The sequence below is a fragment of the Aulonocara stuartgranti genome (genome assembly GCF_965226115.1).
Source record: "Aulonocara stuartgranti genome assembly, chromosome: 7".
Taxonomy (NCBI): Eukaryota; Metazoa; Chordata; class Actinopteri; order Cichliformes; family Cichlidae; genus Aulonocara; species Aulonocara stuartgranti.
In genome coordinates this window covers 7,065,551-7,078,328 of record NC_138945.1, presented here as the reverse complement: position 1 = coordinate 7,078,328, position 12,778 = coordinate 7,065,551, and the positions used below count along the sequence as shown (strand labels likewise).

Below are 12,778 nucleotides of genomic sequence, written 5' to 3'. Positions count from 1 at the left end.
AGTAACTTTTGACCGGGATATGACTTTCAGCATGCTCATTAAACAAATACCCAGGATTTCCTTCTTTAAGTGGAATTTTTTTTTTTTAATGAGAAACATCCTGCCTCAGTGTGATGCTGAAAATCTGGTTCTTAGATTTAAAACAACGTATTTTTTTTATTGCAGGCCTCTAAAAAATACAGGCTTAATTGTCGTTCCGGGAGTTTCAAAAAGTAGAAATAGAAACAAAGCCTGCTGTCAAACCCTTCTCCACTCCCATCTCATCCACTATCCAGAAAGAGCTCTGTTAGCTCCTCTTTAAGCCAACCTTCTTATGATTCCTCACAAACATGTGGTTTCAAACAGCAGGTGGGTGGGACTTTCCTGCTCACAGTTAGAGATATGTTTCTGAGATTACAATACTGGAGATAACCGTTGTCAGTGACATCTGGAACAGCTTCCCATAGTGTGAGAGGCAGGGTACAACCTGGACAGACCACAAGTATGTCGCACAGAGAAACAGGCAACCTTTCGCGCCTATGGGTGATTTAGAATCACCAATTAACCAAACCCCACTAAGCGCACGTCAGGACCTTTTTGCTGTGAGGCAACAGTGCTAATCAAACGTTTCGAACAGAGTTGGAATTTCTTTACCTGAATGATTGAAAATGCATCAAGACATATTTATCATGAGAAGCATTACTGTAACAGTATATATTGTATATCAGAAAATAAAAACAAGCAGGTCTTCCTGAACCTTTTATATCTATCAGTAGTGCACAATGTATTGCACTAAAAACTGCAGTCTATCTTTAGTGTGGTTGAACAGAAGAAGAACTGATATGGAAACACTCCAACGCAAATGTTTAATTCACATGCGAGATCTCACACTGTATATTCTCAGAACAGCTGAGTAGGTTTCTTTTCAGCTATATGTACAGATAAGGTGATAAGGATGCTGCTGAATGTAGGTCATCGTGACACAGGTGTGGATGTGGTGAAATAAACCTAACAGCCATTTTGTCTTTACATAAAACATAACAGTTTTCAATCCTCTGAGTAAGGTTTATGTGAGCGGCACAAAAATACAAGATGTGTGATAAAATGCAGCATTATTGCATATCGTTATTATTATTATTGTTATTGCCCCCCCCAAAAAAGTCCAGGGAGGTAGCCAATAAGATCAGCTGTTAGCATTGATTAGGCCCCTATTGCCCTGTTGTAAAAGCTTCTTCACCCTGCTGCCATGTGGCAAGAGGTACCGGAGCATTTGGGCCCTCACTGCCAGACTGCAAAAAAGTTTCCTCCCCCAAGCCGTCAGACTCCTAAAAAAATCAGTGACTGGACTGACACACACACACACACACACACACACACACACACATATACGTTTATACATGTCACTACCTCAAGCATTTATCTGTACAGTGTCATGTACACACAGACTTTCATACATCAAGGTTTTTTTGCACAACCTACTGTCATTGTTGCACCTTTCTATTGCACTGTTGTGTCTGCAATGTGTTGTATCTGGTGTTGCACGTTATGTAGTCCTGTGTTGATTGTGCCTTATAAGTTATATGTAGCAGCATAGTGTTGGAGGCGCACTGTCTCGTTTCACTGTGTACTGTACCACTGCACATGGTTGAAATAACTATAAAGCCACTTGATGGCTCCTGCACTCATAAAATCTATAAAATTCTATAATCATATGTTCCTTATCGCATATCAGTTGTTTGTGTGCGTTTTGTGGCCCAAAAATTCATAAATTATATGTAAATAGGAAGTCTGTAAAATTTCTGAAATCACACTGTGACTGGAAGCAAGGTTTGTTTTCACTCTTTCAGTTATAAATTTCACATTTATTAAAAAAACTAAACAGGCTCAGTTCTGGTCAGTGGATTTCATTAATAAATAAAATTCTGTATTCATGTAATAAGAAGATTTCAGTCAGCTGAGTGGGTGTCATCGTTGAGTTCAATCATATAATATTTCTTTAGTAGTTACACAGCAACTCCATGCCATGAGGCCGCCCTTCCAACAGACGCATTTATTCTGCCCTCCAGCTCTTGCTTGCATGCAGTGTAGCAGCTGATCAGGCCACTTCAAGCATTTCTCTCTGATGGAGGGATGTACTCCAGACCAAGATAAGCAAATATCTCCTCCTCTGATGTAGCTCTCAGATATTTATTCTGTACAAAAGGAAAACAAGTATGATTCCATCACGCCATCTTCATTTAATTAAGCTGAAATATGGCAGGTATAATATGCACTTAAAGGAAGAAGTAGAAGTAGTTGGCATGGGGAAAAAAAGGGGGGGGGGGGGCGCTATTCTTTTCTCAAGGGTTCACATGAGAAACTGGAAGTGTAGTGAAGGGTTAATGCGTTTAAGAGAAAAGAGAAAATTAATACTGAACAGAACTGAGTCCCACTTATTGTTGTGGCCCTCCACAACAGACCCAATCACTCACGCAGCCACTTTTAACTTAAAAGACTTTCCTGTTAGAAGCAAAATATCTGTTGCTTCTAACAGTTTGTGGAGTGATTTCTGTGTAAAGAGCATGGGACAAACTTCCTGCTGAAATCCAAATGTGTTTCTTAGTGCTCAGAGTACTGCCTTGCCTCAACAGTACCTCAAGAGCACTTCTGCTCCCGGCTTCAACAGTGAGCAAAACTAATAAAGTATATCTTAAAAATAGACTCTCTAATCGCTAACACTACAAAAAAAAGGCTTTATTTTTCTTTTTTCGATTTACCTGTGTATTATCAAATAGGGCGTGACTGCTCAGAGACATGTTCTTCTCGTGCCCAGCCCAACGTCGCAGCTCCCTCTCAAACAACTGCACAGACAGAAGGAACATTAAACAATATAACATAGAAAAGCAGGGAAAAAGAAGGAGGCAATAGATTTTTGAAAGAGGACAAAGGTCAGGCGTGAGCGATCACCTTGGATCCGGTCCAGCCCAGCACAGCAAAAGCAAATTGACTGATCGGAGAGACCACCAGGTCCACCCTCACAGCTCTCCATATTTTGTGTGATGCAGCTTCCATCTGGTAATTCTTACTGAGCTCACATAATTGTTGATCTGTGTCCGCCTGCATGTGAGGTCTGAGAACATCCTTGGTTTTCAGATCATTTTGCTCCTCTGGCTGCGTGCTTTCTTGTTCCTTCCCTTTGGTCAGTTTAAAGATGGAGAAACACCTTTCAAAGCGGTCCATGTTGGAGGCAGGCCGAGCAGGGCCATCCTTCGACTCCAGGTATGAGTTTCTGGTAGTTTTCTGGTACAACAAAAATCCCTGAATAGACAACAACCAGTTCAGATCAGAAACATATGTCATATAGAGTTGTGAGGAAAGTTTATATGAACTCATCATGGACCTGAATTCACTGCAATTTAGAGCTTTCAATTACTGCTTTGAAATATTCTTTTTCCAGGGTGAATGATTGCATAGCATGCATTGGATGCACAAGTTTAAATGCATTTTGAATTTTCTAAAATCCAGAGGGACAAAAATTACATATACAGACTCAATATATACACACATACAGTCACTTAAAGCTTTAAATAAGTGGCGCTGAAGGTTATACAATTTCTTTTCATGACTTAACTACAACTGATACTTTCTCTTTGGAAGCATAAAAAAGTTCTTGTTTAACAGTATTCATTGGACTGAAAACAGTGAGAACAACCTGAAAGTAATATAAACTCTGAATGGAGAGTGTAGATTTCCACAGATTGTGAAGGTCTTTTAGAGCCATTTCTGAATAATGGCAGATTCCAAGGTCATCAGTTCAAACAACTGTATGCAAGTACAAATTTTCAGGCGTGTCACCACTTTTCCAAGATCTGGAAAAGAGCCAAACTGTCACCCTGAGATGGGAGGAAACTGTTTAGGATGATTAGGAACAATCCAGAAACCACTAAGGCTCAAGCCTGTCATTCACTGGAAACAGCTGACCTCTGACCTTGGGTTCAAGGTCACCAGGATTCAAACATGTCCCAGATATTTAGCAGATGCACCTTTAACATCAATTTGATACTCATATGTCACCTCATTATCAAGTTATCACATTCAGACTTGGGTGTGTACGCCGCCTGCACACCAGGGTGACAACAATATCCCAACAGCCCTTTACCACTGAGAAGTAAAAATCTGAATCAGAATAGTTTAACCCCAGAGGAAACTGTGTTGATTTGTTTCAAAGGATTTAATAAATATCAATTGTCTCAAAAGTTACCTGTGATTCCAACCAGGCGACCACTTTAGGCATCAGTCCCACCTCTTTGCCTTCCTCTGGGTGCGTTATCAGAAAGTCAACATCGTGGCCCGTCAGCTTCCCTCTGTGAAAATACCACAGTTCATATTTCTATTAAATTGCAGAGGGCAAGTTTAAAATTTGATTTGGTTCAAGAAGTGTTTACTTGTTGCTCATGTAAAATTTTCTTTAAACCGCATGTATAAACAATAATTTTGACAATATAGAGCTCATTGAGATATTTTAGGCTGTGAAGATTTTGAATGTGCTATCAGATGTACTGTGTGCGAATATTTGTGCTTTCACCTCCTGAATCCTCCGGTCAGAGCAACTTGTGATCCTGTTAGCACAGAATCGACAGCTTTCTGCACAATCTCCCCGATGGCATCTGCTTCTGCTTTAGTGACCGGCTCGTTGAGGTCATCGTAGTGCTCAAGACCTTGATGATGAGAGTGTATTTATTATTTTTTAACAATTTTATTTTATATAGGACACGAGGAAAGGCGAATTACCAAGCAACCAAGTGAACACATTATTTTTTTTAATGCTACACAATGTCATTAAAAAGTATTTCCCAACTTCCACACTTTCTCAGATATCTTTTTTTCATATTTATCATTAACAGGTGATTGCGACTGTCAAAAATCTTTAATATTAGACCCATCTCATTTTGTCAATTTTGATGATCCCCAAGACTTTTAAGGCAATATTATGTGGACTGATGAGCTGAACTGTTTGGGGGTTTTCATAAAAAGATCAGTCAAACATGGAGGTGATAGTGTGACGGTATGGGGCTGCTTTGCTTCTCCAGGACCTGGACTGACCAAAATTGATGGAACATGAATTCTGCTCTCTACCAGAAAACCCTTAAAGATAATTATGACAGCAAGTCTGTGAACTCTAAGCATGCTGCAGTGCCTTCAATCCAACTATTGTGTAAATTGCTACCAGATTTTTTTTTTTTTTAAATCATGCAAAGAATTGCTTTTTGTTTTAAGATTAATGTTTAATTTGTTTCTCACCTCTCCTCCAGATTGCACCAAGCCTCCAGCTGGCCAGACAGGAACTTCCAAACAAGTCTGGCTCTTTTTGGCCTCCTTTTATGGTAAAGTTCCTGGGAGGGAATGTGCCAGGTGTAGTGTGAAGTGGGGGTGGGGTTTCATGAGGTTAAAGAATCTGTTGATGTTGAACGTTTACAGAGTTGGGGAATTTTCTAAATATATTTGTGTTAATGTTCTCACTGTTAACTTATCATCATTATATTTGAATGACAGATTGAGCATCGTTATTAATTTGTTTAATTCTTAATTGCTATTTAATTCAAGGAGTGGGAGGAGCCACTGGTTATTTAGTCGTGTGCCGAGTCACGATGGAGAGTGGACCATAGTGGCTTACATCAGGGGCCGTCGTTACAGTAGTTTAGCCCACTGCAGAGTTGTTTCTATTTAGATTAGGATCATATTTCAGGTGTTATTTGTTTCTCAGTAAAGTCTTTCTAGTTTGAGTTTTTATTTAGTTGGCTGTACTGTATTTGTGACACATTAGATCACAGATGTGAAAGAAAGAATAAAAAGACTGGACTGTCAGCTTTCAGAACAACATATTGCTGCCTCCACCACTCGGTCAACCCTCGGAAGAATGCCTAGCCACAAATAGTGTCATGCCCTGCAGCTCAAGGTCAGTTGGGTTATGCAGCTGGATAAAAAAATTAAAAAAAAGGAGTGTCCTAGTCAAAGTCTGGACTCAAGTCAGATTGAGAAATTCTGGCTTGACCTTAAGACAGGCCGCACATGCTTGCAAACCCTCCAATGAGGCTAAATAGTTTTTTATTTTGAAAAGACATGTGATGACTTTTTTAAGGCCCATTCAAAAGAGAGACAGACACACAAAGACACAAGAACTCACCTGACATGCTTTAACTTGGACACCAGTTAAAGAGGAGACAGCATACATACGCCTGCTCTGATCATTATAGTAAGAAAATCATCCTCATTCAAGAATGCCAAGAAAAACGAAGCTAACAAACCTGATTTTTGTGCTCGATTAAGTGTTTGTCCTGAATGTCGTAACTGCTCAAGGTTGTATATTCCCTCTCTAATCCATCGGTCAGCAGTTTTGGCTCCAACTCCAAAGATACCAGTCAAAATCTGAAATACATTTATTTAAAAACATTAAGGACAACAGTACATTTGTACCACTTTGGCGCAGGGCCTAAATCGCCCTCCACCTATGTGTTTGCACATGACCCATAGCACACTGATGAGCTAAACACAGTTTTATAGTAAACGTTATTCTTATTTACAGCCCCTCCAAAGAACAACAGAAGGCTCTGTCACCATCTTGCACGTAAGAGATTCAAAGTTTACATGGTTTCAGGACATACTTATGGTGTGTGTCATGTCATTGCTAACTCCTGATCATAGAACAGTGATAAGAGCAGGAAAGTTTAGAGCAAATCAGTATTTCCTAGATTTGAGTTGCTTGATACAAAATCTTTAAATAGTGGATAACATGTTGTGTTACAGGTTGCATAAATAAAACTAAGAATGTTAGTCATTAGATAGATTTTTGCTTGCGATTACAAGCCAAATTCATGATCTGTGTACATTAAGCAAAACTGTACAGTGAAAGCAGTAAAACAGTTGATATCATTTCATTAGAAAATGAAATAACTATATTTTCCTTCAAAGTGGGGTCTATTAAGCTTTTCCTTTTCTGTCATAAAAGCATACAATTACAGTAACAAATTCCATAATATTGTCATCTCAAGCACACAGCTCTGGCTATGAGCACTGCTGAAGCCCCATCCTCCTGCTGTTCAAACCTTCTTTGTGAGGGACAGCCAATAAGAAGAAAGTTGGTCTACAGGAGATAAAACTGGGGTTTTTTTGGCAGAGAATCAAGTATAAAACATTCAATGATAAGTGAGAAATCTGAATTATTCAAAGCTACTCCGGTAAAGCAAGAAAAAAAACCCCCCCAAACAAACAGGTTTGCAGCAAAGCAACTGCCGATGCCTGTCTCAGCAAGAAAAGCCCCCAGCATCCAACATCAGCATGGCAGGGATGAAGGCACTTATATTGCTTAGTTATGACAACAGCATTATCATCCTTCCAGTAGAAAAGGGTGCATGCATGGTTTTGCTGAACCAGAAAGACTATCATAAGAAACTTATGAGCCTCTGAAACAAGACCCAGGAAGTGGTTACAGGAAGAGGGTGATAGACTGTCTGAAGCGGTTAGAACAAGAGAATGCTTTTGACCAGACATCATACCACAGGTTGCCAAGGGCAAGCTATGCAGTCTGTATGGTTTACTGAAGATACTAAACAGGATATACATTTAAGATCAATTGTCTGTATGATCAACTCGGTCACTTGTAACATCTCAAATTTTCTGGTCTCAATCCTCAACCCATTGGTAGGCAGATCATCGGGTAGGATATGAAAAATGACAGGTTAGCCTTCTTAGACTGTAAGATTTCCATCAGTAATGGGGGACATTTAAAAGTTGATGTGTATCATAAACCAACGCAAACAGATCAGTATTTAAGCTTTGACTCTCATCATCAACTGGAGCACCTCGTTGGTGCTCCAGTTGATGATGTTATTATTAGTAGTATTATTAGTATTAGTATTATTATTACAGGACGCTAAAACACAGAGCGAACGCCATCACCACAGACAAGCGGCCAGGGAAGCAGAAGAACATCCTACCAAGAAAGCCCTGATTAAATGTGGTTAGCCCAGCTGGACATTTGTCAAAGCTGGAATGTTGTCTAAAGAAAGCTCCTGCCTGCGCCAGAAACTGGTCCACCCCAAGGATTGGGTCCCCCGACACAAACAGAGTAAAATAGTCTACACTGTTAAGTGCCAGAAAGGTTTGCCATGATTCTGAGAAACCAAACAACTTCTGGCTAAGCAGATGACACAAACAGAAGAGCTAACTCGTCAGGCCAGGACTCTGCAGTCTATTCACACCTACAGACCAGTGGACATTGTTTCAATGATGAGGATGTACACATCTTGGACAGGGAGGAATGCTGGTTTGAGCGGGGAGTCAAGGAGGCCATTTACGTGAAAAGGGAAGAACCATCTCTGAATCGAGGAGGGGGGCTAAGGGTTATTCAAACTGTCATGACCTGTCATGGTCATGACAGTTTGAATAATAATTATCAAGAGAGCCCATTGTTTGCCAGTGGTGCTAGTTTCAGGTACTGTGCAAATGTATTGTTTGTAAGGTTGACTTTTTGAGTCAATTGGATGAGTCCGAATGAACAGAAACAACCTTTTGGGAGCTTGAGTTAAAAAGTATTAAGTTAGAAAGGAGAAGAATAATTTTATTTCCTAGTGATAGCTAAGTTGGACCTATTCCCTTTAGATTTTTAACAGCTGCTTTTGAACAAGGGGACACACCTGCAGCAGATTTTAAAATGCCTGAGATACCTTTAGTGCTTTGTACCGCTTTGACTGCTTGGTGGATTCAACCTCACTTGACACTCCATTCTCCAAAACATCCTGCAAGACCAGAGAATTTAAATGAATTTAAACTACATCTTGTTAGGGGGTGAACATGGAATGCTAAAAATTTTCACTTACTTTTATAACTCTAAGCGAGTGTTCTCCAAGACAAGGCAGACCCCTGAGCTGTGACATGCTTATCACCTGTGTGGGGAGCGCCTTCATCAAGGCAGCAGCTCGTCGAAAGGCAACGCCTCGTCCGTCCTCATTATTGAGCTCAGCGTTTTCAGCTAAAACCGACAAGGCATCCTGAGGCAGAAAATGCAGTTCTGACATATGTGTTAGCTAACATGGCACCTAAAATCAGACTTCTGTGTTTGCTTGGGGTGGGGGGTAGAGGGCTTACAGTCAAGTTGCTGTTATGGTTGTCCAGAGTGGTTCGTCTCTGACAGGCATAGCTGGATACTGAGAACAAAGCAACCTCTGCTTCACTGATCTGCTGCTCCTGGAAGACAAACATAAGGACTTAAAGTCTTCAGTATAACCTGAAACCAATGCCTATTTGGTTTAAAATACATGTTGGTTAACTTAAAGCTAGCTTTGGAATGGATAGAGCAGGAATGATTACAGCAGGGTGATGTTAAACTTTTGCAAAAGCCGAACCTCAAATCTGTGGTATGTGCTAGGCTTCATGTCAGGAAAAGCCAGCTTCATGTTTAAACCAAGCCTAAAATGTCAAACTCTTACCAAAAATACATTTTAGGATTATACCAAAAACTCATTGGCTAATAAACCAAATTATCAAACCAAATTGGTGAGGGACATTTAACCAAGTATAGGGTTTTCTGACAGACCATTTTCTTGCTCCATTATTCACTGTGGTCTGAGAGTAAAAATTCTTTGTGGTTCCGAGCTATTGTTCCCATTGCGCTCCCAGAACACTCACAACTTTGGAAATTCTCACCTTGACCTGAGCCTCCCCTGGCTGAGGCCTAGAGTTTCTCAAACATGCACACTTGCCCAATTTCTTCTTACCATCATACGTGGAAGAAACAAAAATGAGTGAGTGCATCAGAGACATACAAAGTTAAGAGGCTTGTACTCTGTTGGGAAACGCAATTACCTGCCTGCACTGCTAAACCAGAAAGCATTGCAATTTCTGACTGAGGAAACTTACAACAGTTTCTGAGGAGGAAACCAGGGAAGTCCCCAGGAGTGACAAAGAAAGCAAGAAAAGCAAGAAACAGTTGATTCAATTTTCCTTCAATTCAATTCAGTTTTATTTAGCATCACAACAGTAGTTGCCTCGAGTTAGTGAATGAGTAAAAGAGAATGCCAGATGATAGGCATAAGTGGAGGACAAGAAAAAACATCTGTCAGTCTGAGACGGGAAACTCGCTACAGTTATTTTTTAACAAATAAGTGTAATAGTAAACTTCAATGCAGATGGAAGCCTTTTTAATGAATGCGGTTTATTAAAAGTAGCTTTGTCAGGAGTGGTCACTAGATGTACCAGTTTCTGCTCATTTTGAATTTGATGGCAGCAACATATGTCAAAAAAATTTGGACAGGGCTGTGTTAACCTCTTCCAGCAAAAGACCAGCCGATGGACTTTTGTAAGAGGAGTGTTGTTGTATTGTTGTGTGACATAGGATTCTACCGACTCAACAGTCTCAGGTTTTAGATTCGTTTCATGTGAAAATGTTTTCAACCGGTGAAAGGTCTTGACTGCAGGCAGATCAGTTCATAGCCATGCTGCTGTAACTGATGCAGTATGTTGTTTAGCAGTCGAATGTGAACTATGCAAGGCCTTCACTGAAAGTAATTTTACCATCTCACTGCTTTTTGTCCTGACATAAAAAATAGATGTGAGCATTTCTAAATTCTAATTATAACTTACCATCTTCTAGGAGTTCACTCAGCTAATGATGAAAAACTTAATAGACCTCATAGTTACTGATCACAGATCAATGAAACAAAAAGTCATTTTTGGCAATTTAGTGTCAATAGACAAATAAAGCTGTATAAAGACTGATGGTGTCAGTGTGCAATTACTCCCTAATGGCAAGTAAAAGCATTTTACGCATGATATGTGATTTGTCACTTTATCATCAGAGAGTTGCTCTATAGGTTACTATTACTATAAACTGCTTGTATTTATTTAGTACATATTTACATTCAGTGAAAACACCTATTACTACAAAACAAAGCCTCAGATTTTCGGTTTTGATATCATGGATGTGTAAAATGAAAATGTACCTGTAGTTTATGTCTATGTGTTATCTCCACAGGATGACCAGCACGCATGCTCTCTGTGTACCAGCTGACGTCCAGGAGGTGAACTCTAAGGCTCTGACCCCTTCCCTGAGACTCTAGCCACGTCCTGACCTCAGTGCCACAGTTATTCTCAGAAATAACATGTGTGACGCTTTCACTGTGGAGAAACAGCAGATTAAAAGTAGAATGACTCATACACTTTGGATTCTGTGAAGGAGGGTTTGAAGACAGATTTACCTTAATACATTTCATTTTAGGCTTCCGCGAAACCTACATTTTCCAAGTTATACTTGCTTTCCCGTGACATTTGTATCAGTGGATTTGTGACACTTCTCACCTGAACACGTCCGCCACCTGAAAGCCTTTATTTCGTCCGAGTTGAGAGAGGAAAAATCTTCGGCTGGCTCCCATTTTTCTTTCCAACAGGAACAAAACAACTTGAGAGAACTTGTTTGGTACCTTATGTCCACTGCTGTCACTCACAGTATTCCCAGCATCCGAGGGGAGAGTTTTTCTTCGTTTTAGTGGCACCATGGTACACAACAAAACTATTTAATAGAACTCACTGGGTAGTTTGACACCAGGTCCGGTTCACTTTAGTCACAAGTTCATGACGTTTGTTCTCCTAGCTTGTCTTTTTCTTTAACTATTTTTGATAAAATTACAATTTCTAAACATACGACACTGTAACCTACATGAATGAACCTGACTCACTGGGTGAGGTTTAAGCTGTGAGGTAGGTTTGTGGGGAAAGATCCCCAATTTCAGTAACAAACGTGAATGACTGCGACCGGATGCAGCTGTGTAGCTGCTGCACCGGTGTCTCGTCACTCCTCCTGTGCACTACCAAAATAATTCCGACTGGAAATGATCGGAAGGTTTTATTTTATTTATAAGACCTCCACGTCAATTATTATTATTATTATTATTATTATTATTATTATTATTATTATTATTATTATTATTATTACTTGGTTACGCAGTGTGTATCCATCTCACCCTATCTGTTCTATATAGAACAGATAGGGTGAGATGGATATTAGAAGAATATTAGAAGAATATTCTTCTATTACACCAGCTCTTTCCATATCCTCCTTTACTACATCCATAAACCTTAGTGGTGTACGATACTAAAAAATTTGGTATTAGTCCAGTATCAAGTAAGTACAGGTACAGCATTGTTGATACTTACCGGCGCTTTTAACGCATAAAGGCTGTTTATATAGGAGACATCAGTTTGATATGATTTATGAAGTGAGTCTTCAACAATTTGCAACTTCTGAATCCATTTTAATGACTGCTAAATAAACTAAACTGTTTTGTTTTGTTGTGCCTCCATAGTCCTAAGAAATCTAGGGTAAAAGTCTGAAGATAAAAGTCTGAAAATTTCACTGGTCTTTATTACTATCAGAATGAATCTGAATCTGTAATTTTGGACATATACTGGCTAGTCAGAATATGAAAATAAATAAATAAATCAAGCAGTCCTGTCCCATAATTGAGCACACACTAATAAAAAAAAATTGCAGTAACAAAATAGTGGGTTGAATTTCTCTATTAAATGAATTTTCACAGTTCATTTAAATTTCACAATACTTCAAAATAACGTACATTTATATAGTTCGTATGAAATTAGAGAAGGTTTAACTGAAAATGCTCTAAAAGACTTATTTGATTATTTGAGATAGAGTGGCCTAAGTCTCGAAAATGAAAAATATGCATCAATTTATCAATATTATTTTCTGCCTTCCCTCTAGTACCTTCTACAAACTTCAGAATTGTGTTTTATTTGGATTAAACTATAT

At 39.3% G+C, this 12,778-nt stretch overlaps 1 protein-coding gene across 1 annotated transcript; it reads right to left on the bottom strand.

The window, feature by feature from the left end:
- Positions 1-831: 831 nt before the first annotated feature.
- polm (polymerase (DNA directed), mu) lies at positions 832-11,827 on the bottom strand. The gene is made up of 11 exons (XM_082541133.1): positions 11,311-11,827; positions 10,956-11,130; positions 9,103-9,201; positions 8,835-9,005; positions 8,682-8,753; positions 6,264-6,384; positions 4,544-4,676; positions 4,220-4,322; positions 2,926-3,276; positions 2,736-2,819; positions 832-2,171 (listed from the first exon to the last, which is right to left on the bottom strand). Exons 1-11 carry the CDS (start codon positions 11,505-11,507, stop codon positions 2,085-2,087), a joined length of 1,593 nt encoding a protein of 530 aa, XP_082397259.1. The 5' UTR covers positions 11,508-11,827; the 3' UTR covers positions 832-2,084.
- Positions 11,828-12,778: the final 951 nt, after the last annotated feature.